Raw genomic sequence first — 25,355 nt, 5'->3', positions numbered from 1 at the left:
TTAGTAGTAGACCAGGTCAGGTGATCTGAGTTGTCCTCCTGCACGGAGAACCCATTTTATTTCACTCCCTGGGGCAGTGGGTGAGCTTGTCTTTGACCCCAGTTAAACTTAGCTCGAACTTGGGAGGAACTGCTGAAAATAAGATTAGCAGAGAGGCATCGCCTATACCTTGTTAAGAGAGATAGTGAAGAGTGCCTTAGAAAGAAGAAGCTCCTGAACCAAAGTGTAATTATGTTATTTTACTGTGATGCTCAGCCCCAAATAAACTAGTAATAAAATTGTCTTCTAGTTTTAAAAACTTATTCCCTTGAAGTATAGTTGATTTACAGTGTGTTAATTTCTGCTGTACAGCAAAGTGATTCAGTTATACATATATATATTCTTTTTCATATTCTTCTCCATTATGGTTTATCACGGGATACTGAATATAGTATCCTGTGCAGTAGGACCTTGTTTATTCTTGCCTTCCATTTTTAAAGCGTTATACATTAGATTATATTTAGAGCCTATATACATAATAACAATCTCCATAATAAAGTGGTATTGTGGAGGCAAAAAAAAAAACCCCACAGGCTTTAAAATCTCTTTCTGCTCTTCTACTTACTGCTCTGTGACTCTGAGCAAGTTAATTTTGCTGGGCCTCAGGTGCCACATCTGTATAATGGGAATAATAACACTTCACAGGACTGTGGTGAAGATTAAATGACATGACATTCACCCTTCTCACAATGATCAGTGTATTCTCTCTGGGCACAGGGTTCTGCACTAGGAAATGGACAAAGCCAAAGCATAAATAAGCCATCTCTTCCCAGAATGTCAGTTAAAGGTGGAAATTGGTGTGCATGTGGGAGAGGGTGGAGGGGGGTACTTTCTTATTTAAATCAGAGCGGATATATTATGTGAGCTCCACCTTCGTTCTTAAGGAAAAACTCAATACATTAAAGAAATGGTGCTTGGGACAGGCAACTTCAGTCACACCCTTGGAGCCCCTGGCATTACTCCTTTGCCATTAGGAGTGTTCACATGGAAAAGTCCGAGAAACACTGGCATGTATAGGATAGGCTCATTATCCCTGTTTCATGACGTATCCCACTACCTTTCCTGAGCACATACCTGATATCTCCTCCTGGGTGCTGACATTGAGCTCACCATCCTCCCTCCATGCCTGATTCTCCTTCTGTGTCCCCTGCCTTAGTAATTGACACCACTGCCCATTTAGTTACTCAAGTCAAGAACCAAGGAGTCCTTCTTGACCCCTCTCTCCCCTTCACACCCCATGCCCAATCCTTACCTTCAGGTCGTGGCAACATTGCCACCTTCACATGTCTTGAGTGTATCCCTTGTCTCTGTGTCCGTCTTCAGCATCTTAGGGTAGCTGCCATCATCTTCTGCCCAGACTTATGTAATCACCTGATAACTGGCCTCCCTCCAATCCATCCTCCACGCTAAAATGGGCGTTGGTCTTTCAGATACTTAAATCTGATCACTTCTTCCCATTTCCCTTAGAATAACATGGTCAATAAGGCCTTTGCATGGCCCAGGCCCCCTGCCCCTTTGGCCGCATCTTAAACCATCATTCTACACCTGGTGCTGGTGGTACAGTCACACCAGATTGCTTTCTGCTTGTCTGTGGCACCCTGATTCCTCCGTCAGGAGCCGTTGCCAAGCTTGCTGTATCTGGAGTGTTTCCGTCAGCTCCTACCCAACTGCCCTGGGCTAAGATAAGGTATATTTATCTTTCAAACTCAGCTCTGGGGTTTCTTCCTCAGAAAAGCTTTTTCTAACTCCTCAGTGGAGGAGGTTATTTATCATACGCTCTGATGGAACCATGTCTTCTTCTTCTTTTTTTTTTTTTAATTATTTTATTTATTTTATTTTTGGCTGCGTTAAGTCTTCGTTGCTGCACGCGGGCTTTCTCTAGTTGCGGTGAGTGGAGGCTACTCTTCCTTGCGGTGCGTGGGCTTCTCACTGCGGTGGCTTCTCTTTGTTGCGGAGCACGCGCTCTGGGTGTGCAGGCTTCAGTAGTTGTGGCGCACGGGCTCAGTAGTTGTGGCTTGTGGGCTGTAGAGCACAGGCTCAGTAGTTGTGGCACACGGGCTTAGTTGCTCCGCGGCATGTGGGATCTTCCCGGACCAGGGCTCGAACCCGTGTGCCCTGCATTGGCAGGTGGATTCTTAACCACTGCACCACCAGGGAAGCCCCAAGGAACCCTGTCTTCTTTTATGAGGCCCATCTCAATTTGCAGTCACACATTAGGCGATATCATCATTTGATGACTGAATCACACATTAGTCTGTAATCCCTGTGAGGGAGGGGCTGTCCCTTTGGTCACCATCATCTCCAGCCCCTGACAGAGTAGCTTTGCACTCCAGGCAGCTGGTCCTCAGTTGCTGAATGAGTGCGGAGAGACAGCTGAGGTCCGGATGCCTAAATGGTTGGCCTGGCAGTGTCAATATTCTGCTGATACTTGAGATCTCGGACCTCTGCGTCTAGGGCTCTGTCCGGCTCTCTGTAGAGCCTTCCCTTAGTGCCATGGGTCAGGTTCATCCACTTTACTCCACGGTTTTGAAAAGCCCCTGGGAAACCTCATTTTGTTGAAGAGAAATCTGTTCATTTACATGGTTCAGTACGGGATGGCAAAGCACCTGTTTATTCACCCAAAAGATTGCTAACAAACTTTTTACTTAAAAACCCCCGCTTCATCTTGCCTGTTCAGTCTTTCCCACTGGGCTGCTGAGCAAATCTTTTTTCAAATCAGGCAGAACTTTCTAACCGAACTGCACGCACCTCTCTTCCCCTTCCCCGGGCATCCCTCTTCTGCACGAAAACCCCGTCTGCCCTCTTCCCACCATATCTTGCTCTTTGGGTTGGGACATAAAACTCCTTCACCTCCCCAAACGAACACCACTCCACTGATTCTCCCACCCGCCTCTAACCCGTGCCCTTCCGTATAGCCTTCCTGCCCTCACGTCTGTGGGGAAATCGTGGTGGCTGGGGTGGAGGCATCAGTGTCTCCCAGACTGGCAAAGTGACTTGATTAAGGTCACACAGCTAGTGGGTAACATAGTTGCAATCACAATTCTTGTTTCCTTGCTTTCTCTCTAGTTCTTACTCATATTCTTTGCATTAACTTCTATTGAGAGGTGTGTGTGTGTGTGTGTGTGTGTGTGTGTGTTTGTTTGTGTTTAATCTGCATCTAAATTTGTCTGCATAAAATTGTTTCTTTATTTTATAACTGGTATTTTTTCCCCCCTGAATAATTGTGTATCCAAAGGATATAAAGAATCTCAAGTTGACAAAAGTGATTGCCGTCACCTCTGGCCTCCTCCATTCCGTGTTTACTGAAATGTCAGCTGCTGGAATAGCTTTCTTTCCTCTACGGGTTCTGCTGGTTTCCCCTTCCCTACCTGGGGACACAGGCCTGCCCTTTCGTGCTGCCCTCACTTCCCCACTCTGGGGCTCTGTTTCCACTTGACTTGCCCTCCATCATACCCACTGATCCGAGAGGAAGCGCTCCCTCTTCCCCCCTGCAGCTCCCACCTGCCTGAACGGTTGGCTCAGGTGAATGGCTGGTCAAGTGGAAGTGTGTCTGGGAACTGAACAGTCCGTTCCTTGTTTGGAGCCAAGAGAGGAGACCAGTGGGTGGGTGTCACATGGAGGTCTCCCACCACCCCCCAGGCTCTCCTCGGGAACCTGGGTACCAATCCAGGGAGCTTTTTAGGAGATATTTTCAAATGACTTTTAAAATAGTTGGGAAGCAACAAAATCCTCAATGAGACGTGATCTGTATGAACTAGGTAATTAAAAAGGAAATCCCACCTATGTGGAAAGGCCACACTCAGGAAGATGCTGCATGATGCAGAGGTTAAGCCGAGGGCAGAGGTAGTGTTTTCTGGCTTTGAATCCTGGATGCTCTTCTCAGTATGACTCTGATAGGTTGTTGAACTGCTCTATGGTACAGTTTCCTCAACCATATATCGCGGTTAAATAAAATGAGATTAAAAACGCCTACCTCATAGGTAATTTGATTGTCTTGACGATTAAATGAAATAATTGGATTAAAATGCTGATCATAGTATCAAAACGTATTAACTGGTATCATTAGCTTACATTAGTAAAGTATAACTTACGGAAGCTTTCCCCTATATTACATTTCAATACATCTTAAAATATGATGCTTTTTAGAAACGTCTTTGTTACCTACTCACCCCTGCTTCTCTGTGTTTTGCTCGCAGCCCTGGAAAGGAAAATATCGATGAGGCAAAGCAGAGAGGAGCTAATAAAACGAGGGGTCTTGAAGGAAATCTATGATAAAGGTAAGGGGACCACTCCAGTCTCCACGAGCCAGAAAAAAAGCCGTGCATGGAATCTGTGTGCATATTTCTTGGAGTTGGATTCAGTTTTCTGTATCACTTTATCAGAGTTTGAACCTTTAAAACTCCAGACACTTCTGGAGAGATCAGAGAATGTAGCAGACAGCGCTGAAGTGATTGCTATTATAGAGGGAACGAAAGCTCCCTTTTTCTCGGCACTGGAATCCAACCATAGGATGCTGAGACAAATGATGTGGCCTGAGGAATGGTGTCAATACTGTTGGGAGCCTGTTGGTGTCTGAACACACACAGCTGGGGTGAATTGAATTGCTCAGGCTCTTTCACGCACTAGGGCTTCCCAGGACAAATGTTAAAAATCCACAAGAATCTAGAATTTCTCTAACAGAGTTTTTGGGGCAGTCCATCTCCCAACAACAGGAGAAATCAAAGTGGAGAAAATTACATATAATTTTATATAAATGTACACATATTTCAAATGATAATATTTCCAGTGATTACAAATGCGCTGTGAACGTGTCCAAAAGTGTTTGCTGGTGAAATTATCCTGTGTCTTTTGCTGATTGAACTACTGCCTTTAAATACGAAGGTATGCAGTGGTTTACCCAGTATATTAACTATTCTTCACCCCCCTCCCCTTCCTCTCACCATCCTTCATTTAAGGCTTTAAGAGAAATGATGAACTGTTATTCCAGTCTTGTTACGGTCATCAGTAATCATTGTCTGTTCCAGATCTTATTATTTGAGGCCAGTGTTATTTGTTGGGCCAGATAATTATTAAATCACGTGTTCCACTTTAAAGATGCACCCTGATCATCAAAGTGATCCTGTAATTCTGGCAGTGCAGTCAGTTTTCCATGTTTTTGTAGGTCTTCTACACGCCTAGTTTGTGTTCTGATACAGAAAGGCAGGTTGCGTTTCTAACTTGGGTGCTTCTGTCTGATTCCACTGTCTTCAGTGAGCTGGTCCTTATTCCTCTGGTGGTACAGTTCACCCCATTCATTCCTGCCGTGGAGCTTCCTGATGGCACTTTTGAAGTATGTTTTCTTAGCACACATGGCCACCCTGAAACGCTGCAAGTAGGAGGTGGCACCGCTCTCGCCCTAGTGGCAGGGGATGCAGCAGGTAGGGTGTGAAGCTGTACTATTTCAAACCGCCTTTGTTCATTAGCAGAGCCTCCTGGCCCCAAGGCATCCCTATGACGAGTCACATCATCCTTCTACTTCTGGGCGAGACATACCAAGATACAGTTTCTTTGGTTGATTAAGTTCTCCAGAGAAAAAGAATGCATCATTTTGTCACTTTTCTCCAATGTCTTATTTTGGTACAGGCCCCCCAAACCATCCCTTATATTGACCTTAAGTTTCCATGTTTCATCTCAAACTCCTTTCTCTATATTCCCTCCCCGGTGAAGACAGGAAGTGTCTGGCCGCAGGTATGGTATTACATGGTCAGCATCCAAGAGTTTAAATAAAGATTACTGTCCTAGCTAAAGCCTGTTCAGATCCAGTTAAATGATCTCTCCCCCTCCCTCCTTTCTTCCTGTAAATTTTATGTCTCTCACAGGAAAACTTCAGGAATCCTTTAAAGGAGAGGATACATTTTATTATAGTATTTATTATTTCCATTATACCTAATAACTGAGTTAGGGTAAATATTGCCGGAGTAACTTCCTGACTTAATCAAAGAAACCATAGACTGTTAGAGCAAAAGCCCATTTTATAGAGGAAGAAACAGGGGACATTGAGGCTGGGGCCTGCCAGCCCCCATTAGGAGTTGCCCCAAGATTAGGAGCTGTGTCCTGTTTGTGGTCGACTCACAGCATGCTCTCAGCAGCCGGCTGCAGAGGAAAGGACCAGGCTAGCTGCCACCTGTCACCACAACTTCTGGTTTTATTTTTGTCTTTGCACTTATCGCTGTCTGCTTTTTTCTGTTCTGTTGTTGGCTGGCTTTCCTCACTAGCACGTTAACTCCAGGAGAACATGGACTTCATAAGGCTTGATGCCAGACCCCCTCAGAAAGTGGCTGAGATAGATTGGCTCAAAAAATGCTTATTGTTTGTATGATGGGAATGGGAGTAGAGGGAAACTAAAATTGCACATAGTAGATATAGAAGTTTGTATTTGCTGTGGGTTTTTCTGATAAAAGCATCCATTTTGTATCACTGCGGATATTAATCACATCACCTTGTATTCTGTTACATCAGCTGTTCAGAACGTGAGCCCTGTAATCATTGCTTGGATTCAATTCCAGTTTCACTACTGAGTGGCTGTGCACCTTTAGTAAAGTTGCATAACTTCTCTGTGCTTCTATTTCTGTATTTGACAGTGTGGATAATATTGTAATGAGATAACATATCTGTATTAGTTTGCCAGGGCTACCATAACAAAATACCACAGACTGAGTGACTTAAACAACAGAAATGTATTTGCTCACAGTTTTGGAGGCTAGAAGTCCAAGATTCAGGTGCCAGCAGGATTGGTTTCTGGTGAGACCTCTTCTTCGACTTGCAGATACCTGCCATCTTGCTGTGTCCTCACATGGCCTTCCCTCTGTGCGTGCACACTTCTGGTGTCTCTTCCTCTTTTCATAAGAAAAGCAGTCCTGTGGGATCAGGGCCCACCCTTAGGACCTCATTTAACCTCATTACTTCCGTAAAGACCCATCTCCAAATACAGTCACACTGGGGGTTTGGGCTTCACATATAAATTTGGGCAGGAGGGAGAGGGGGTGACACAATTCCATCCATAACAACATGTAGAGTAAAATATTGGCTATCATCCCATAAGTTCTCAAGAAATTGTTAACACCCCATTATTAGTAGTAGTATCATCATCATCCTTTATATTTTTTAAAACCCTTTGTATGCTTTAGCCTAGTTCAGGCCCACGAGTTAGGAAGGGACGTCATTGTTCCCTTTTATCTTAAGTGCAAGGATCTTCAACCCCCCTCACAATGGCCTTACCAATGTGGGTGGCGGAGAACCTAGCCCCTTGGTATCTGATTTAATTACCTTCTCACCCCTCCACCCTGTCTCCTCTTTAGTCTCTAAACATGTTGTTTTCCTGTCATTCATCCTTCCCCTTTCTACAGCATCATTCAACTTGCTGTGTCTGGGATTCTAGTGAGTAAAACAAACTTTCATTGCCACATCCTGAGTGAACAGCAAGAGGCAAAGAACCTTTCATTGTTTTCCAAGTTGTTTGTTTCAAAGATAAATTTCATAGATTTTCAGCAGTCCTTCCACATTGCCTGGCTGGTCATTCCTCATTTTGCACCCATGAGTCTGGTCACCTGGCAGCAAAACAGTTTCCACCAGAGATGTACGGTCCCTAATTTGCAATTACTGTGTCAGCCCATCCACGAGGGCCGGCCCCTGTTCATGCTGCAGTTATACTGTTTTGTATATGATATTGCTAAGGTGGTGGGAAGCAGTTTATCTTTAGTAGGTGAGCTTTTCTCTTCCAACTCTTTTTGTTATTGATTTTGCTTAATAATGCCATACTCGTTTGTAGAAAGTATTAAGATAAACTGTAGGGATATGAGATTTGTAACTGGGCATGGCGGACTCAGAACAAATGAGGTTTTATTATTCTGACAGTTCTCCTCGAAATTCTTTATGTTTTTCTTAGCAGGTTAAAATCCCAAACTAGTCAATAAATTTAAATCAGGCAAAATGAGAGCTTGGATTGAAGAGGGGAAATTTTCTCAATATCTCTAGAAACTAGTTCAGGAATCCTTCATTTAATGGCATGTAGATGTAAAGAGCTTAAGTTACTGGATGGCTTGTATTTTTTTTATTGGTTTCCATATACAATCACATGCATTTAAAGTTCAGAAGAGGACTTCCCTGGTGGCACAGTGGTTAAGAATCCACCTGCCAATGCAGAGGACCACGGGTTCGAGCCCTGGTCGGGGAAGATCCCACATGTCGTGGAGCAACTAAGCCCATGCGCCGCAACTACTGAAGGCCGCACACCTAGAGCCCGTGCTCCTCAACAAGAGAAGCCACCACAATGAGAAACCCTTGCACCGCAACGAAGAGTAGCCCCCGCTCGCCGCAACTAGAGAAAGCCCGGGCGCAGCAACGAAAACCCAATGCAGCCAAAAATAAAAATAAATAAATAAGTAAATCAATTTATAGAAAAAAATAAAGTTCAGAAGAAAGTTTAGATAAAACTTTAAAGATCAGAGAAAATCGTTTGATTTCTGGATACATCAAGGCCATGTAAAAATGCAGCAAACTTTAAAAAACTACAAAGAAGACTTTAAATTGTTAATCACGATGTAGAGGAACATAAAATTTTAAATTCTTTTTCTCCCATTTTCCATATTTTCCACAATATGGATATAGCAATTTCGTGAAAAACACAATGAAACATTACAGTGAACCGTCATCACTCTAAAGAGTAAAAATGTGAAACCAACTACTGATGGAAAATGGTCTATAATTTTGTAGACAGCTTATTTTTAACTATATAGTCCCCAGTTCCGTAGTCTGTTTTTTTGAGTTAGAACTTAAGGGTTCTCCTAGACTCCTGGAACATTTATTCATTCATTCAACAAATTGGTACTGAATCCCCCCTCTGAGCCAGGTGCTCTAGGTGTCGAGCTACAGTGATAACCAAAAAATCAAGATTCTCACCTTCTCAGAGTTTACATTCTACTAAAGGAGATAGGAAATAATTAAATAAGCCTATGATATATTGCCAAGGAGTGATGAGCACTATGAAGATAAACAAAGCAGCAGGGTAAGGAGATAAATTCAGAGGGGGAGCCATGATTTTATATAAATGCAATCATGGAGGACCTCTGGAGGAGGTGATATTTGCACAGAGACCTAAATGCAGTGATTGGGTGGCTGAAACAGGAGCATTGGTCCTACTACTACTTCTGAACAACCTGTAACCTAATTCGTGAGCCCTTAAGTTCCTTAAATTGACTCAGTATGTTTCTTTTAAATTAAAGCCTCTGTATTGCACTTGCCTCTCTCTCAGTTCTCTGTAAATCAGAGCACAACACCCCCTGTTCAGAGCCTACAGTGGCTCCCCACTTCACTCAGAGAAGTTTCAAGCTCCTCCGACAGCCTACGAAGCCCTCCATGATCTGCCCTCCAATCCCTAAGTTTGCTTCAACTCCCTGGCGGTACTTTCTCATAACGTCCTCTCTGTGGCATCTTGCTAACCCTGCTTTCCAGCCCCTGACATTGCCATTGGCTCCACTCTCTTCCTGGAACCCTCTTCCCCCAGATATCCACCCACGTGGTTCACTCCTTTTCCAAGTCTTTGCTCAGATTCTGCCTTCTCAATGAAGCTTCCCTGGGACCTCCATCCAGATTTTAAATTGTCACCTCCTTCCATAGGTCTGTAATCCCTTGACCCTGCTCTACTGTGTTCTTTCTTTCTTTCTCTCTTTTTTTCCTTCTATCTCTTATCACCTGCAATCTGTAAATTACATATGTGTAGTATTAGCCTTTTTCTCATCGGTCTCTCCTCACTGAAATGTGAGCTCCACCAGGCAGGGCAGGATCTCTGTCTGGTTTGTTCACGGATGTTGTGGCATCTGACTGCCTACAGTAGCACTATGTCCTATTGGGACATAGTCAATGCTCAGTATGTTTATTGAAAAACAACAAATGCCAGCCTGAGGCTATCTGCATGTACACACGACTTGGTCTGTACACCTGTGTTGGCAAAATCCAGAGCGCTAGAACTCTGATCCCTCTTGTTTCTTCATCTGTGTGGTTCATGAAACGTTATTGCCAGTTATTTAAATAGGCGGTATTATACTGGGCGTATATTCACGTATATGGATGCCGTATACTCTACTTATAAACGGTGGTTTCTAAGTGTTACGGAGAAAAATATCCTGAAAACAGTGGACTGTTCGGCCATTAGTAAAATCGTGATGATACTTCTCAGGCTTAGCAAGGATATCAAGAGGTCACCTGACCTGGCTTCTGTTATTTTTCCAAAGTAGAGTAGAAGCAACTGCAGCCCAGCGAGGTTATAGACTTGCCTAAGGGTTCACGGCCAGCGAGTGTGGACTCTGAAAATCCCTGCTAAGACCTTCTGTCCTTTGTTTGGAATTTATAGGAACACAGAAAAAACTTTGTAATATATTGCCTATTGGTCATCAGAGGATATTAATAAATAATGCTGTTAGTGGTTATTGCAAATGATCTCTACAAATAAGCATGATGTTGTATATAAAGAATGTTAGGGATAACAATGGCGATTGTTCTTTATCAACACTGGATTCTGCAGTGAAACCTCAGTTCTATCACAGGTCTGTCACGTGCTTTGTACAGTATGGGTGTGTTTAATTCACGTGAGTGGATATATCACTTATCAGGAGGGAAGAAGAGGGAAAGGAGACCATCTCTCTGCGTGGAATGACACGCTGTCGCCCCTGTATGTTACACACCGCCACACCCCAGGTGGGGGCAGAGAGCTGGGAGGTGTGGCCACCTGCAGGGATGTAGTTGAGGCCACTGCAGCTCCCCTGGTCCCTAGGCAGCTGCTCACTGCAGTCACACCGAGACCTGGGGGCAGAGCTAACCCCACCGGAGGGCAAAGACCAGGGGTCACGGAAGAACAGAACTGACTGTGTGCAAATGAGCAACTTCCCTTTTCACTATGCGCTGGGAATTACTGATAACATTTCACAGCAAATAATAAAGTGCACTGAGGTGTGCTTTTTTCCTTCCTCGAGTTAGAGCAATGTGTTGGAAGGTGTTATTTTTAATTATCAACACAAACCGAAGCTCCCTGAAATAGACAACTCTCTTATGCAGAGGTTACATTTCCCCCCTTCTCAGGCAGTCATGAGAAAAAAAGCCTGGTATTTAAATTAAAAGGTCATCATCTTTTAAAAATAAGAATAACAATTCTCCCCTGTATCAGAGGAGGCGAATTCTTAGACTTGAGCCTTTTAAGTCTCGTTGTTTATCTGGTAGCCCAGTTGTGTAGACTTTTAAAGTCTTGAAGTTTATGGGAAATGCTTTTCACAGCCTTTACCGGACATTGTTATTTTGTCACATTTTTAGCTGTTTCTCATGTCTCACCTAGAAGTGGCATCTTCTGGAAGCTGTGATTTGGAGTAACTCTGTGAAAATGAAAAGAGTGTTTACTTTCAGCCTCAGTGACATAGAATCATTTATGTAGCATCTTAGCGCCTAATGCAGCGGATTGCCCTAGTGGGGTAAATGGAAAGCAGATTAAGTGAAAACGAATAAAGAGAAATCGTGGTCCACGTTCTCTTAAGCAACACTGTTCTTTCAGAAAATCACTATCCCAAACCAAAAAATTAATGAAGTTATTATAATATCGGTGAGCAAGCGTTCCCCAGCAAAAGTATTTGTCGCTTGCGTGTTTGTTGAATACCTGTTATGTTGCAGGCGTCCTTCCGGGCACCAGGAATGCTAGGAGGGTCAAGGTGGGCTCCCCTAACAGCACTTACGGTCCCGTAATGGGTTCAGGTGCTTGGCAGTTATGATGAGGAAAGTACAGGATGTTCGGGGGTGCGTGGAAGCGTCACCCACCAGGCCTGGAGACTCAGGGAAGCCATCCTGGAAGGAACGGTGTCTTAGAGGAAACCTGAAGGGTGATGAGAATTATCCTGGAGGAGGTGGGATGGGTTGGGGAAATGTTAGAAGTGGAAGGACTAGCACATGGGGAGGCACCAAGTTGGGGACAATGAAAGATAGAGGGTGTCCAGCATGTCTGTATGGTGAGGGGAAGGCAGGGCAGATCTTTTTTTTTTTTTAAACATCTTTATTGGAGTATAATTGCTTTACAATGGTGTGTTAGTTTCTGCTGTATAACAAAGTGAATCAGCTATACATATACATATATCCCCATATCTCTTCCCTCTTGCGTCTCCCTCCTTTCTTCTTTAACGCTCTCCTCCTTCAGATGCTGATTCAGGCAACATTTTGACTGGAATTCACTGGCATAAAGTACAATCAACCTACCTGTCTAATTGCCTCACAGCAAACACTTTCCTATATCAATACAAGTGATGGAATTAATTGTGGGAGCATTCAATAAATGTCTTAATTGTCCAGAATGCATAAGGGAACAGAAAGAGGAGACTTTTATGAATTTCCCGTTTCTTCCACTGTCTGCCCTACTTACCTTCAAACCTAAATTGCAAACATAGCTGAAGGTATTTTTGTCTTGCCAAGCTCCTAATGCCTGCATCTTTAATAGAAATTATTTATAAAGAGCTTTTGGAGCATGCTGACTTCATAATAAAGAAGCTCTACTCCCAGAGGAGTCATTAACCCAGACATCACCAGTGCCTGAACCACTGGGAACCAGTGGGAAAGTATTCTGTTAGTGATGCCAAGATGGATTCTTAACCTTTCAGACATGCTGAAGTATATAGGGATCTCTATCAACCCCCTAAAACATTGAGATGGATGAAGAAACTGAGGCCCCAAAAAGGTAAAATGACTTGGGCAGGGCAGATCTTGCAGGCAGGAGTGTGACATTAGTTGCTCATTCTTTGTCCTGCGAGCAGTGAGGAGGAGCTCTGGAAGGGCTTTTTGCACAATCGGACTTGCAGTCTCATCACTGCCTGTGGGAGAGAAGGACTTGGAGGGACACCAAGGCATGAGTCAGGGAGACCAGTTGGTGGACTGTTGCTGGAATTCATATGATGTGATGGTAAATGGCAGGAATGAGGGCAGTAGGAATGGGGGGAAGGGGAGAGGAGAGACTGGAGAACTGTAGGAGATAGAGTCAGGAGGGCCTGTGACTGCTTAGATTTGGGGAGTGAAGGGGAGGGTGAAGGCACGGCTGACATTCAGGATTCTGGCTTGGAGACTTGGTGGACAGATACGGGGGACAGGTGCAGGTCCCCTGAGCTGGGGACCTAAGAGAAGCAATTACAGAGCACAAAATATCGCGATGGTTTGACCACATTGAGTTTGAGATATCCAAATGGCTAAGCAGAGTACTAAATGTAAAGATTTGAAACTCGAGAGGGAGATCTGGGTTGGAGATGCAGGTTTGGAATTGTGCATGTGTAAATGGTCATGAAGTCATATAGATTGATGATATTTCTCAAAGAAGATGTAAAATGAGAAAATAAGTGTCCCTGATAGAAAACACCTTGGCGCCCCAGCATTGAGTGATCTGGAAGTTAAAAAAAAAAAAGATCTGGGAATAAGAAAACCCTCAAAAACTGAGAAGTGGACAGAAAAATAGGAAGTAAACCAGAAATGTGTAGCATTATGGAAGTCCAGAGACAGTGGCGTAGTGTGGAAAAAATTACCCAGAGTGTCAAATACAGACACATCAAACAAGATAGGAAGTGTCCTTTTGATTATTTTTATGCTGTTTAATTATAGGCTCTTTAGTTACCTGTGAAGCCAGTGTGCAGTCAGCAGGGTGTAAGTTAAAAGGCCTATGGTTTCAGGTAACTAAAAACTTAACTCAAGGAGGCTGCAGCGATAAGCAAATTTAGACCAATGGTCTTCCTGTGTTTTGTCCTCTGCAGCGGTCCCCAACCTTTTTGGCACCAGGGACCGGTTTCGTGGAAGACAATTTTTCCACGGACCTGAGGGAAGGGGGATGATTTCAGGATGATTCAAGTGCATTACATTTATTGTGCACTTTATTTATATTATTATTATGTCAGCTCCACCTCAGATCATCAGGCATTAGATCCCGGAGGTTGGGGACCCCTACTATTAGTGTATCCCAAATGCCTTGAGCAATGCTTGGCATTTGTCAGCGCTTATTAATTTTTATTGAATCAGTGAGTGAGTGAGTGAGTGAATGAGTGAATGAATGAATCTCACGTCATAAAATCCAGTGGTAGGGCAGCTCCAGAGTTGGTGAAATCATCAGCTCAGTAACATGGCGAAGGGATGCCATTCTCAGGCTATCACCCCTCATGGTAACAAGATGGCTGCAGTAGTTCCAGCATTACATGCAGATACAACATCCAGGTGGGAGAGAGAGGGCTATCCCCCTTCTTGGTATCTCTTTCTAAGAGCAAGAAAACCTTGCCCCAAAGGTTCTCCAGAATTACCCTCATTTCTCATTGACCAGAATTTTTAGAGATAACCCCTGGATATCTTTTTCCCTAATTTTGACAGTGTTTCCGTAAACCAAAGTGTTGCAGGTACAGTCAGCTCCTGAGAGCTGCTACCTAGTGTAAGTTGTCCTTGGAAGACCCACCACGGTATCACCCTTCCAGCTGCCTGTCCTGGACCCTGCCGATGAAATCAGGGCAGGGCAGGGTACCACAGGCATGGTGAGCAGCCCTGCCCACGTCTGATGCTCGATTCCACAGTCACTGACCTGCACTGGTGTTTGTAATGAGAAGGCAAGCCAAACTCTGGAAGGTAATAGCTAATAAAAGGAAAGCTAATCGTACTTAAAAATTTTTTTCCTGACTTCATACGTTTGCCTAGGACTCAGATAAAGTCAAATAAGCCAGGGGGGCATTCAAGCCTTAACCCCACATAAATATCTATAAAACAACCGAACTCTCCTAGGAGCCCCAAGCCCAGGATTCTGGTCCCGGCTCCCTCATCTTCTCTCTGTAGAAGGTACAGGGCAGCCTCTTATCTCCCTGGACTCTGCTTTTTGTTTGAACGTAAACCCAGGATCTTACTCTGCTCCAACCAGCAAAGCCATGCTTTCCTTTTATCCTCTCTCACTACTCCCAGCCCCGAGCCTGCTTGATTGAAGACAGCCTGTTACCAAGCAGCTGGTCCTCCTAGAGTCTCTGGGTACACCCATGGATGCATACTCTTCGACTCCATTCTGCCCTTGCTTGTCTTCTCATAGGGTTGTTGGAGGATCAAGGGACATAATTCAGTTTGGGCTTTTAGACCATTGCCTGCCCAGAGTACGTGCTCAATAAATGTCAGCAATGGTCTCCACCAGACATGTGACCTGGGCTGCTCCTCTGCCGTTCTTAGATGCCTGTCTCCCCTTCCCGGTTCCCCTTCACCCTAGGCTCTCTCTGCTTTCACCCGGCAGAGCTGAGATTCTATCCTGAGGCTTCGGGACTTCTCGGAAGGCGGCCACACCCACCTCTGTAGCTGTGTGTTGCTACTCTCAGGGCCCCGCCATCCACACGTGCCCGAGAGCACGTCTTTCCTCCCTGTGCTGCAGCCTTCCCACCACTGCAGCTTCTCTAAAGGAAATAGTATCCACTGAACTGACCATTCGTTGTGATGTGGACCAGTTTAGCAACGTCATTTTAATCTCCCAGTTCCAGAAATGGGTTCACTTTTGCATATTCATTGGGCCCATTATTGTGATTTTTAAGTCTGCCTTGAGCAGTGCTTGTCCCGTAGAATTTTCAGCAATAACAGGAAGGTTCCTTCATCTTTGCCAGCCAGTACAGCAGCCATCAGCCACACGTGGTTGTCGAGCACTTCAGATGTGGCTAGTCTGAGGAACTGCATTTTAAATTCTATTTTAACTAAAACAGTAACTGTATGTGGCAAGTGGGTACGCGATTGGAGAGCTCAGCTGAAGAAACAGAGCTGCTTAAATTTTGAAATGGCCAGCCCCTATCACTTTCCTTCTCCAACTCTAGCCATTAAAGTTTTCTTAAAAAATCTTGGATTCCCTGGTAACTCTGAAGGGCCCCTTGCACAACGATGTATGATTCTGTGAGATTCACACTCTCATAGAATAGCATAGGAGAGAAACTGTGTCATTCCATTCATTTTATATTCAGTCTGTGCCCCAGTTGCATTTTTGATATCAAAATGCCCAGGAATAGCAAGATGGTAAATCCTCTTTCAGCTACAAACCTTGGAGACAAGAGTAATTATTTGGCAATAGTGGTCAGAACTGTCATACTTCATCAGGATAGATGATGTAAGAACCGATGGGCTTGGCGTGAAGACTGGTGAGGAGGTATAACTGTACCCAGAAAGATGAAAGAAACACCTCTGGGAAACAGACACCACAGTTTGATAGGCTGAGGTGTTTGTGATCGAGGAAGCAGCTGAGAATTCACATGAGCTGTGGTTTGCTGACCATGAGGTACAGTAAAAGGCAGAAAATGCTGATAAATCCAGCAGGGTACAGCCACAGGGAAGTGCAACTAAAACAAGCTACCCAAGGTCAATAGCACTTTCATGATAGGAAGTCGCTGCAACTCACATACTTAAGGGTTTTAGGCAAAAGCCTCTGAACAAGAAGGGAAATAGTATTAACATCAAAATAGGATATTAAATCCAGAACAATAGCAACTATTAAAATAAAAGTAAGGCGATTCCCCAAGCAGAGAAACATGTACCATTCCATTCCATGTTTAAAATCATCCAATCAGAGTATCACGGAATTGATTACATTCTGAGATTGAAATCCATCTTGCATAGATTTTCAAGGTATTAGGTTCAGAAGGATTCTCTGAGTTGCCAAGATGCCTGTGTCAGACACAAAGGAATGGCTCTTGCAAAATTGTTCTTCCATGTAAACTGATCAGAATAATCCAAAGACTTCTGGCTGCAAACAGACATGAAAGATAAACTGGAAGATAACTTACAGATTCCGGAAATATAGGTTCAGTGATCCTACAGAATCCTTCAGTGTCTGCCTTAAATCCTAGGTGGCACAGAGATACTTTTAGACACACAGACACACACTTATAATGACTTTTCCTCATTCGGAAAGAAAATGCACCAGAAGAGACACAGAGAGACACACACTGTAGTTTTTGTTTTTGCAAATAAGACTCTCAGTTTGTCTTTTTAAATGCTCAAGATTCAAATACATTAAGTAGTAAATATGCAGTGTTATTAGAAATGTATGGCTTTCTATGTATGTTTAAAATTCTACACAGTGATATCTGTAGCACCATTTAGTTTAATGACATCAACTCCCTGAACTCAGGCAAACTGAAGAAAATACTTCCAATGTCCAGGGAGCCATTTCCAACTTCTTAGGTTCAAAGCTTTTAGTCTTTCAATGAAATCCTTAGATAAATTATTTCTTAGCTAACTGTTGCTCTGCACATCATTTCACCGACAATGCGAGCAGCTAGTGGCTTGGATTGCAGTGATTTAAAAGGTCATTGGGATTAACAGAAGCTTTTCAAAACTCTGTATATTGTTGCAAAAATGACACCTCTGTGGGTTACAAAACAATGGCTGTGCCCCCTTAATGGGTGAATTTTTTTCTACTCTAATGGAAAAAGTATATCAGTGTCAAAAAAAAAAAAAAAAAAGACATTGAATGAAGTCTTTGCTTCATAGCTCACCACCACCAGAGTGACACTTCTTGGGAAAACACCTTGGGCTCTGTGGGGTAACCCATCGGCCACTCAGTGGAGATGCCCTTTTTGGTCAATGAGCATGTCTGGGAAGCTACAACAGCAGCTCTTGTCTCAAAGGGAAAAAAACAATTAGCAAACACTTGCATTAGGGCTCTTCTTCCATGTCCTCACAAAGATGATGGTTTGCTTTAACATAGGTAGCTTCACTTTTTGATTTTGCTTTAATTATAGCCATTGGTGATCACCAATTAAAATGTGTTTGAATTTTCACAGGCCTGCATGTGTGAATTCTACACTGTTGCGTTACCAACAGAGATGCAGCGTAGCTGACACTACCCAATGTTTTCAGTCTAAAATTCTCACATGGTGCTTCACTTACATAATCATTTTTCTTTAGAGTGGAAACATCAATGTAACCATGATTTCATTTCATTATTCTCCTCTACTACAAGTATACTAACAGTCTTTCATGCGGAAGTTGCATCCTAGCAATGAGGTAACTGTGGAGAAGGGGTAGGAAGCCGGGCTCAGGGAAAATACCTCCTCAAGAAACCAGAGGAGTGAGGAAGGGGTTTTCCCCTCCAACAAAACTGTTATGTTTTCATTTAACTTAACAAGGTAGCATGCCACTTTTTGTTTTATTTTTTTATATATGTAAGCATCTCCACAGGGAAAAAAAAAAGTTAATGATCATTAAGCTCTACTCATATCAAGCCAAATTCACTTCAGAACTTTGCCAGCATGCATGCATATCTCATCTTGAGGGCATTGTAATCAACATGTACATTTTGTTCTCCATTCCTGCTTTTGTACTTGACATTGTTTCAAGCACATTTTTAGGGTTCAGCATCACCCACAGGGTCATTTCACTTGCGTTTCTTTCATTCCCAGCCAGGCTGTGCATTTCACAAGTGGCACCTGGGACTTGATTTTTATTTATTTGTACAAATACTCTGCATACTGGGAATAGCCATTATTTTATTAGCTATGTTTAGTTCATGTTTCCCCATTATGCTGCCTTTTTTTTTCTTATATTGGGTGTACAGCATTTTATTTTGCAAATTAAAAATGTAAATGTTTATGAGTAAGTTAAAACTATCCATCTGGCTTCCGTCTTATGCAACCTAAATAAATAAATATGTATGTGAGTATATATGCGTGTGTATGTATATACATGCATTTATTTAAACAATTTATCCTAGTTTTAAAGTTTTAGTTTTTTGATCTGTGTGAAATTTATTGCAATAATGGTTCAATATACAGCTGTAAAGCAATTCTTTATACTCATATTCATCTATTATTTATCAAGTAAGCAATTCTTATCCAACTAGAAATACACTTCTAAGCATAGGCTTTTATATAAACCATAACGCATATCCTAGAAAATCAAATTCAGTGATGAGCTTGTTACTGAGTCCAAGCTTGTACCGCTCGCTGTACAACAGGCCAGTAAATTGAGAGACGAGTTGTTAGGGCAAGGAATAGCGACTTTATTTGGGAAGCCAGCAGACTGAGAAGATGGTGGACTCGTGTCCCAAAGAACATCTTCCCCAAGTTAGAATTCAGGCTTCTTTCCTACTCAGAGGGGAGGGGGTGTGGTTGGTTGGTGCAGACTTCTTGGTGCTGGAATCCTTTGTTCTTGCAACTGTCCGCATAGGTCCACATCCTATTACAATGTTCCTGTAAACCTCCAAGACAAATGTTATTCTCTGTTCTGCAACTTTTTATCTCTTTATGATTGGAAGAATGTTACACCTTTAAAGGTCAGAGTCTTGAGAATGGGCTCTCCTGTATATCTCAGGCGCCAGGCAACATTCTTAACTTGTAGCAAAAGCAATGGAATACAAAGGTTAAAAGAAACAGATCCAATCTGGAGTCAGATTTATTCTTCCCTATTACAGGCTTAAGTTTATATTAAAGTATTTTTGGTTTTCAGAATTAAAATTGATACTCTTTTATCTTAAGCTTCAAAGGGCCATGAACCCTGAGCTCTCTCAGAACAAAATGTCTAACTTTCATGCAATTTTTACAAAGTAGAAACTGTTATCATAGAGGTATCCAGGAGAACCTGAAAGAATTCCTGTTGCCCATTCCCCATGGCAACATTCATCTACTTATTAAAAAAAAAACAACAACTTGTTAACCTTAAGCTTTGAGAAATTTAATTGATCAGAAGTTGATGTCAGTCACCCTAAAACTGGAGAGTATTCCTAAAGCAAAACAAAGAACAATAACAAAACAAAATTTTTTTGGAATATAGTCACAAAGGTGACATCCAGTTATAGGTAGATGTAATTCCTCAATAAACTGAATTAGAACAAAAACAATATTTGTAAATATATCTTTTGAGCCAATCCTCTGGAACACAACTTTTATATAGACTGTATTTTTAGAACATTAAGAGAACTTTATGCAAGACAAGATCCTCTACATGATCTCCATCTATTCTGAGCACCCACATCTTCCACCTTCCTTCACCTCTTATTTTTCTTCATTCATTTCTCAGGGCTTAACTTCTCACTCTTGCTTCTTTTCCTCAACTCTCACACCAGCTAACTTGCACGAATTCCTCCCTGTCTGCCTTTCTGCATCATGTCTTGGCCCACTCTTTCCCCAAGGCATGTCTGTTTTCTCCTTAGCATTTAGCGCAATGCCTGGCTTGTGGGAGGAGAGGCAGGGCAGGGTGTGGTTCAGCTCCAGGGTTTGGAGCCAGCAGAACTGGCAGTAGTTTCTCCATGTATATCCTAAGGAGCTAATAGCAAATCTATTTCTGACGGTTGGCGGTTTCTGGTATTTGATCCCTGTTGTTAACGATCGGGTCTCAACATGTGTTTGTCACTTGAATGAATTCATTCACTCTCACCTTTCCCTTCACTCTCCTTGATTTGGTGTTAGCCTGATTGTATCAGAGTCTTCATTTCCTGTGCCCCACAAGAAAGAGAAGACAGTGGCCGTGGCCAGTTCTCTATCTTAATCCATTGCCTTCTACCGCTCATCATTTAAGTCATGACACTGACCTGCACTCACTTCTGCATTCTTTTCTCTACCAATTCTGTGACCTGATTTTACCTTTTTAGATATGTCTGCACCTGGCTTACATTTTACTTTTCTTCTCCACCCTATTGCTCTCTCCAGTCCCATTGTCCTTTGTGACAAGTTCATAATCCATGGTTAGACAATACAACCTCCTGCTTTCTCTTTGAGATTTAAACCAACCATCTTTGTTCCATGTTAGCCACATGAACAACGTTCCCTGCCCTAAACCTCATCATGAAAAGGCACTGTTGCTCTTCCAGGTTCTCCTGCCTGTGCGATCCTTACCTCCAGTCCAGTGGTTCTCTGAGTGTGGAACCCTGAGCTGCAAAAGCAGCTTTGGCATCACCCAAGAAGTTATTAGACATGCACATTCTCAGTCCCATCCCCAAACCTACTGGGTCAGAAACTCTGGGAATGAGGCCCAGTAATCTGTGTTTACTGCCCTCCAGGAAATTGTGATGCCCACTAAAGTTTGAGAACCATTGCCTTAACCCATCTAGTCTCCTGCCTTCTCCCTTCCTCCTATTCACACTTAATTCTAGTAAGAAACGTTTTATGCTTGGAGGTAATTGCACCATTTTGAAAACCATTATTCCAGATAATTTTAGAAGATCATGTAAAACATCAAAATAATTTCCAGTACTCAGTGAGCTCTTTCTCGTTCATCATAGCAAGAGACGGTGATGATCTAGATAGATAAAAGTACAAATAATCCATAAGACTCATTTTGTTCAGGAGGGTTAAATTCTTCCTGGGGGGAAGAAACAGTTTTTCTCATGATGCTGATAAACAGAGCTGGCAAATAGTAAAAAGACATGGAGAGCCTAAACAGTCTTAGAGATGCAAACTATTTTATATAGAATGGATAAACAACAAGGTCCTACTGTGTAGCACAGGGAACTATACTCAGTATCCTGTGATAAACCATAATGGAGAAGAATATGTAAAAGAATGTGTATATATATGTAAAAATGAATCACTTTGCTGTACAGTAGAAATTAACACAGCATTGTAAATCAACTATATGTCAATTAAATAAATAGTCTTCAGATTAATCAAACTTGGAATTACCAAGCATTAGGAATTCCCAGCTAATTCCTTAGCTTGGTGATGAGTATAAGGAGTCCATTACATTAATGCTTCAACTTCTGTGTACATTTGAAAATGTCGTAAGAATTTTAAAATAACAGTTACTTCACAGTAGCAGCATCATTTTATCTCCGTGTGATATGAATCCAAATCAGATTTCAGTTTTGTCACTTCCCATCTTAGTCATAAATGATATTAATAATAAATTTGTACCTATTGCATGGTTTTAATTTATTTCTACTAGATATGTATATACATACATGTATGTAAGTAGGTAGGTCAATAGATAAAGCATGGTTATCAATGTAAATGTTGAGGAAATGACCAAAAGCTAAGAAATTTGTGTGATCTGTATATTGCTGCTGTGTAAATTGACAAACCCTGTAGAAAAACAATTTCACAAGATCTAGGTATGTGTCACTAGACATTAAAATAGTAATACGCATAAATTTCATTTACTGGAATCTCTCCTAAAGGGGGAGAATTCTAATTGCAGAAAAGATTTTATACAGGGAGGTAGTCAGCAGAGATTTCTGTTTTCATAATAGTATAAAACGTTGGAAATTCCTTTGTGACCAACCACAGAGAGATAACTAAATAAACATATGTATATTCATTCAGTATAATTATTAAATGATAACTATACAAATGATAATGCTTATAAAAGTTTTAAAAAACAAAACACAAAATAAAATTTGTCACAACTATGGAAAATATTGAAAAACAAATTTTCTGTTAGGGTAGAGATATGATCAGTGTCTTATTCTTTTTTTCTCCTATTTTCATTTTTTTAATGGAAATGTGTATTTAGAAATTATGACAGTGGAATTCGCAAGATTGTTTCCTCTCCCAAGTGGTTTGAGCCTTTGTGATTTAGTAAAGGCACTTTTAATCCATAGGGAGCTAAATTTTTTGAGAGTTAATCAGTCCCAAGAGGAGTGAGTAATATTGCTTCTCTGTTACCACCAAAACTTCTAGCACTAAGCTAACTGCCTTGATGAAAAGAAACAGAGATTCATAGAATCTAATGTAATGCAACTAATGTTGTATCTTTTTTTTCCTAATATTGCATCTATGGTACTTTTGACAGTTAAAATGTATAGCAATCATTCCATCACATCTTTGCCCCAAAGAAGCAGAACATGGCAACAGCCCGGAAACACCTTCCTCCTCTGGTTGTCTTATCCAAGACTTTTACTACACTTGGAACATCAGAAATCAAAGTGGTTTCCCAGAGATGTATTAAACCTAATGGCAGCTACATCATTATTCCACCAACTGGGAATTTGAAGTAGAGCTACTTCCCACGGTGTCAGTTTGAACAAGCTAAACCAAAGCGTGTTAAGAGGACCAGGGACCATCCATTATGGGATGTTGATGCACTGACGCTCACACCCACAGCCCTTCCCATCCTGGTACGCTCAGTTCAGCTGTGTACTTTCCATAGCATTGGCCTGAGAGTCTGCACTGCTCGTCTCTTATTAATAAGAAGTAGTCATATTGTTAATCACAATTATCATGACTGCTATTACCATTTGAGACACATAAAAAGACCAAGTGAAAAGAAGGGGAAAACCCCCACAATCTTCAAGAATCAGTGCTTTATATTGTCTGCTTCAGATGATGTTTTGGTGTCCATTATATATATATTTTTCCTATGTTTATAAAAAATTCAGGTCAAATATCATATGTCCTTGAACCATGTGCTATCTAAAAGCCTGTTGGTTTGTAAATTGCTCTGTTGAACATACATTTCATCAGGCCAATTCTAATTGGGGACAAAGGGGGTGGGCAGAGGAATCTTTTGCGGCCATGTTATCACTGTGTATAAAATTAAAGCCTTGGGAGGAACATAGCAAAAGGAAAGGATTATTTATCCAAGATTAACCTTGGAGTCATTTTACTGTTTTATTTCTACAAGTAAATTATCCATCTTCCCATTTTAAGGCAGGTAATTGCTTTGCTGGCTTCTGTGTTTCTGCCTAAACATAGCTTAGAGTCTTTCATCTGGATATTTATTCATCTGACTGGAATAGCTTTCAGTCCTCTTTAAAAATTAATTTGACTTTAATGTCTAGTTATCTAGGACTCCCCTGGGCTAGGATGAAATCACACTGGGGGAATTTTGATTTGACAAACGGCCATTGTGCAGGAGCCTTTGATCCTCCACCATGGTGTTAACTAGCTGCCCCTTGTCTTGCTGAGCTTAGAGCAAGATCAAAGTCTGCACACCACTGGGCAGGATCACTGGTGGGCACTGGGAGAATCCTGGCACCTCCCAGAGCCTTTGAGCTGCTGCAGCCCTTCAGCTGGAGCTTAGAGCCCTCCTAGACATTTAGAGAAATTGGATGTGAGCAGAGATAAAGAGAAGACGGGGTGAGTTTTTCCTAGGGCCTTGGTGTACTGTGTCCTGGTGCCTGTTGAGTGCTTGAAGCCCTTTGCGCTTCAAAGTAGGAATTCCTGACCTGGTTTTCCAATCTCTGAGTCCTGCTCAGGTTTTCCAAGTTTTCAAAAATTATGAAGAAAAATTTATTTTCATTTAAAAAACACATAGAAAATATGGTAGATAATGATTTTTACAATTTTTTAAATTTTTAGAAATTGGAGTATAGTTGATTTACAATGTCATGTTAGTTTCAGGTGTGTACAGCACAGTGATTCAATTATATATGTGTGTTTGTGTGTGTGTGTGTGTATATATACACACACACACATATATTCTTCTTATATATGTGTGTACACATATATATGTGTACACACGTTTTTATATATGTATGTACACATATATACACACACACATATATATTCTTTTTCAGATTCTTTCCCCTTATAGGTTATTACAAAATATTGAGACTAGTTCCCTGTGCTATACAGTAGGTCCTTGTTGTCTATCTACTTTATATATGGTAGTGTGTATATGTAAATCCTAATTTATCCCTCCCCACCCCCTTTCCCCTTTGGTAACCATAAGTTTGTGTTCTGTGTCTGTGAGTCTCTGTAAATAAGTTCATTCATATTTTTTTTTTTTAGATTTCACATATAAGCAGTATCATATTTGTCTTTCTCTGTTTGGCTTACTTCACTTAGTATGATAATCTCTAGGTTCATCCATGTTGCTGCAAATGGCATTATTTCATTCTTTGTTATGCTTGAGTAATATTGCATTGTATATATGTACCGTATCTTCTTTATCCATTCATCTGTCGATAATTAGAAGAATGGAGAGAAAACAGGCATATTGCTGAAGATCACTGGAAATTGTTGCCCTGGTGGTTAGATGCCTTAAAAGCAAAAGAACAAGTGTAGACTTTCCATACTGGCCTTGATACAGATTGTTCAAAAGCATCTAGACTCAGGTAGCAGGCTGTAAATGTCACCCTTGCCTGGAAGGCAGGCGTGGTCTAACTCTGCGATCTCCTCGCTCTGACAGACGGGGAGCTCTCCATATCGAATGAAGATGACTCTCTGGAAAACGGGCAGTCCCTGAGCTCCAGCCAGCTGTCTCTGCCCGCCCTGTCCGAGATGGAGCCGGTCCCGATGCCCAGGGATCCCTGCTCATACGAGGTGCTCCAACCTTCCGACATCATGGATGGGACAGGTAATGCCCCTGGTAGATGTGGAACTGGTCCCCAGCATGCGGTG

The 25,355-nt window shown here is 42.0% G+C and overlaps 1 protein-coding gene across 6 annotated transcripts in view; it reads left to right on the top strand.

Annotated features, from left to right (window-relative positions):
- Positions 1-25,355, top strand: part of PHACTR1 (phosphatase and actin regulator 1) — a 541,936-nt gene that overhangs the window by 431,136 nt on the left and 85,445 nt on the right. For 5 of the 6 annotated variants that reach the window (XM_082344498.1, XM_082344497.1, XM_082344501.1 and 2 more), the window contains 2 exons: positions 4,236-4,316; positions 25,144-25,311. In XM_082344498.1, the coding sequence (XP_082200624.1) occupies positions 4,236-4,316; positions 25,144-25,311 (249 nt within the window). The remainder of the gene's footprint in view (positions 1-4,235; positions 4,317-25,143; positions 25,312-25,355) is intronic. The other variant, XM_082344499.1, reaches the window with a different exon arrangement.

The sequence above is a fragment of the Balaenoptera borealis genome (assembly GCF_965194805.1).
Source record: "Balaenoptera borealis genome assembly, chromosome: 12".
Classification (NCBI taxonomy): Eukaryota; Metazoa; Chordata; class Mammalia; order Artiodactyla; family Balaenopteridae; genus Balaenoptera; species Balaenoptera borealis.
The sequence above is the reverse complement of the archived record's forward strand: the minus strand, read 5'-3'. Positions and strand labels throughout refer to the sequence as shown.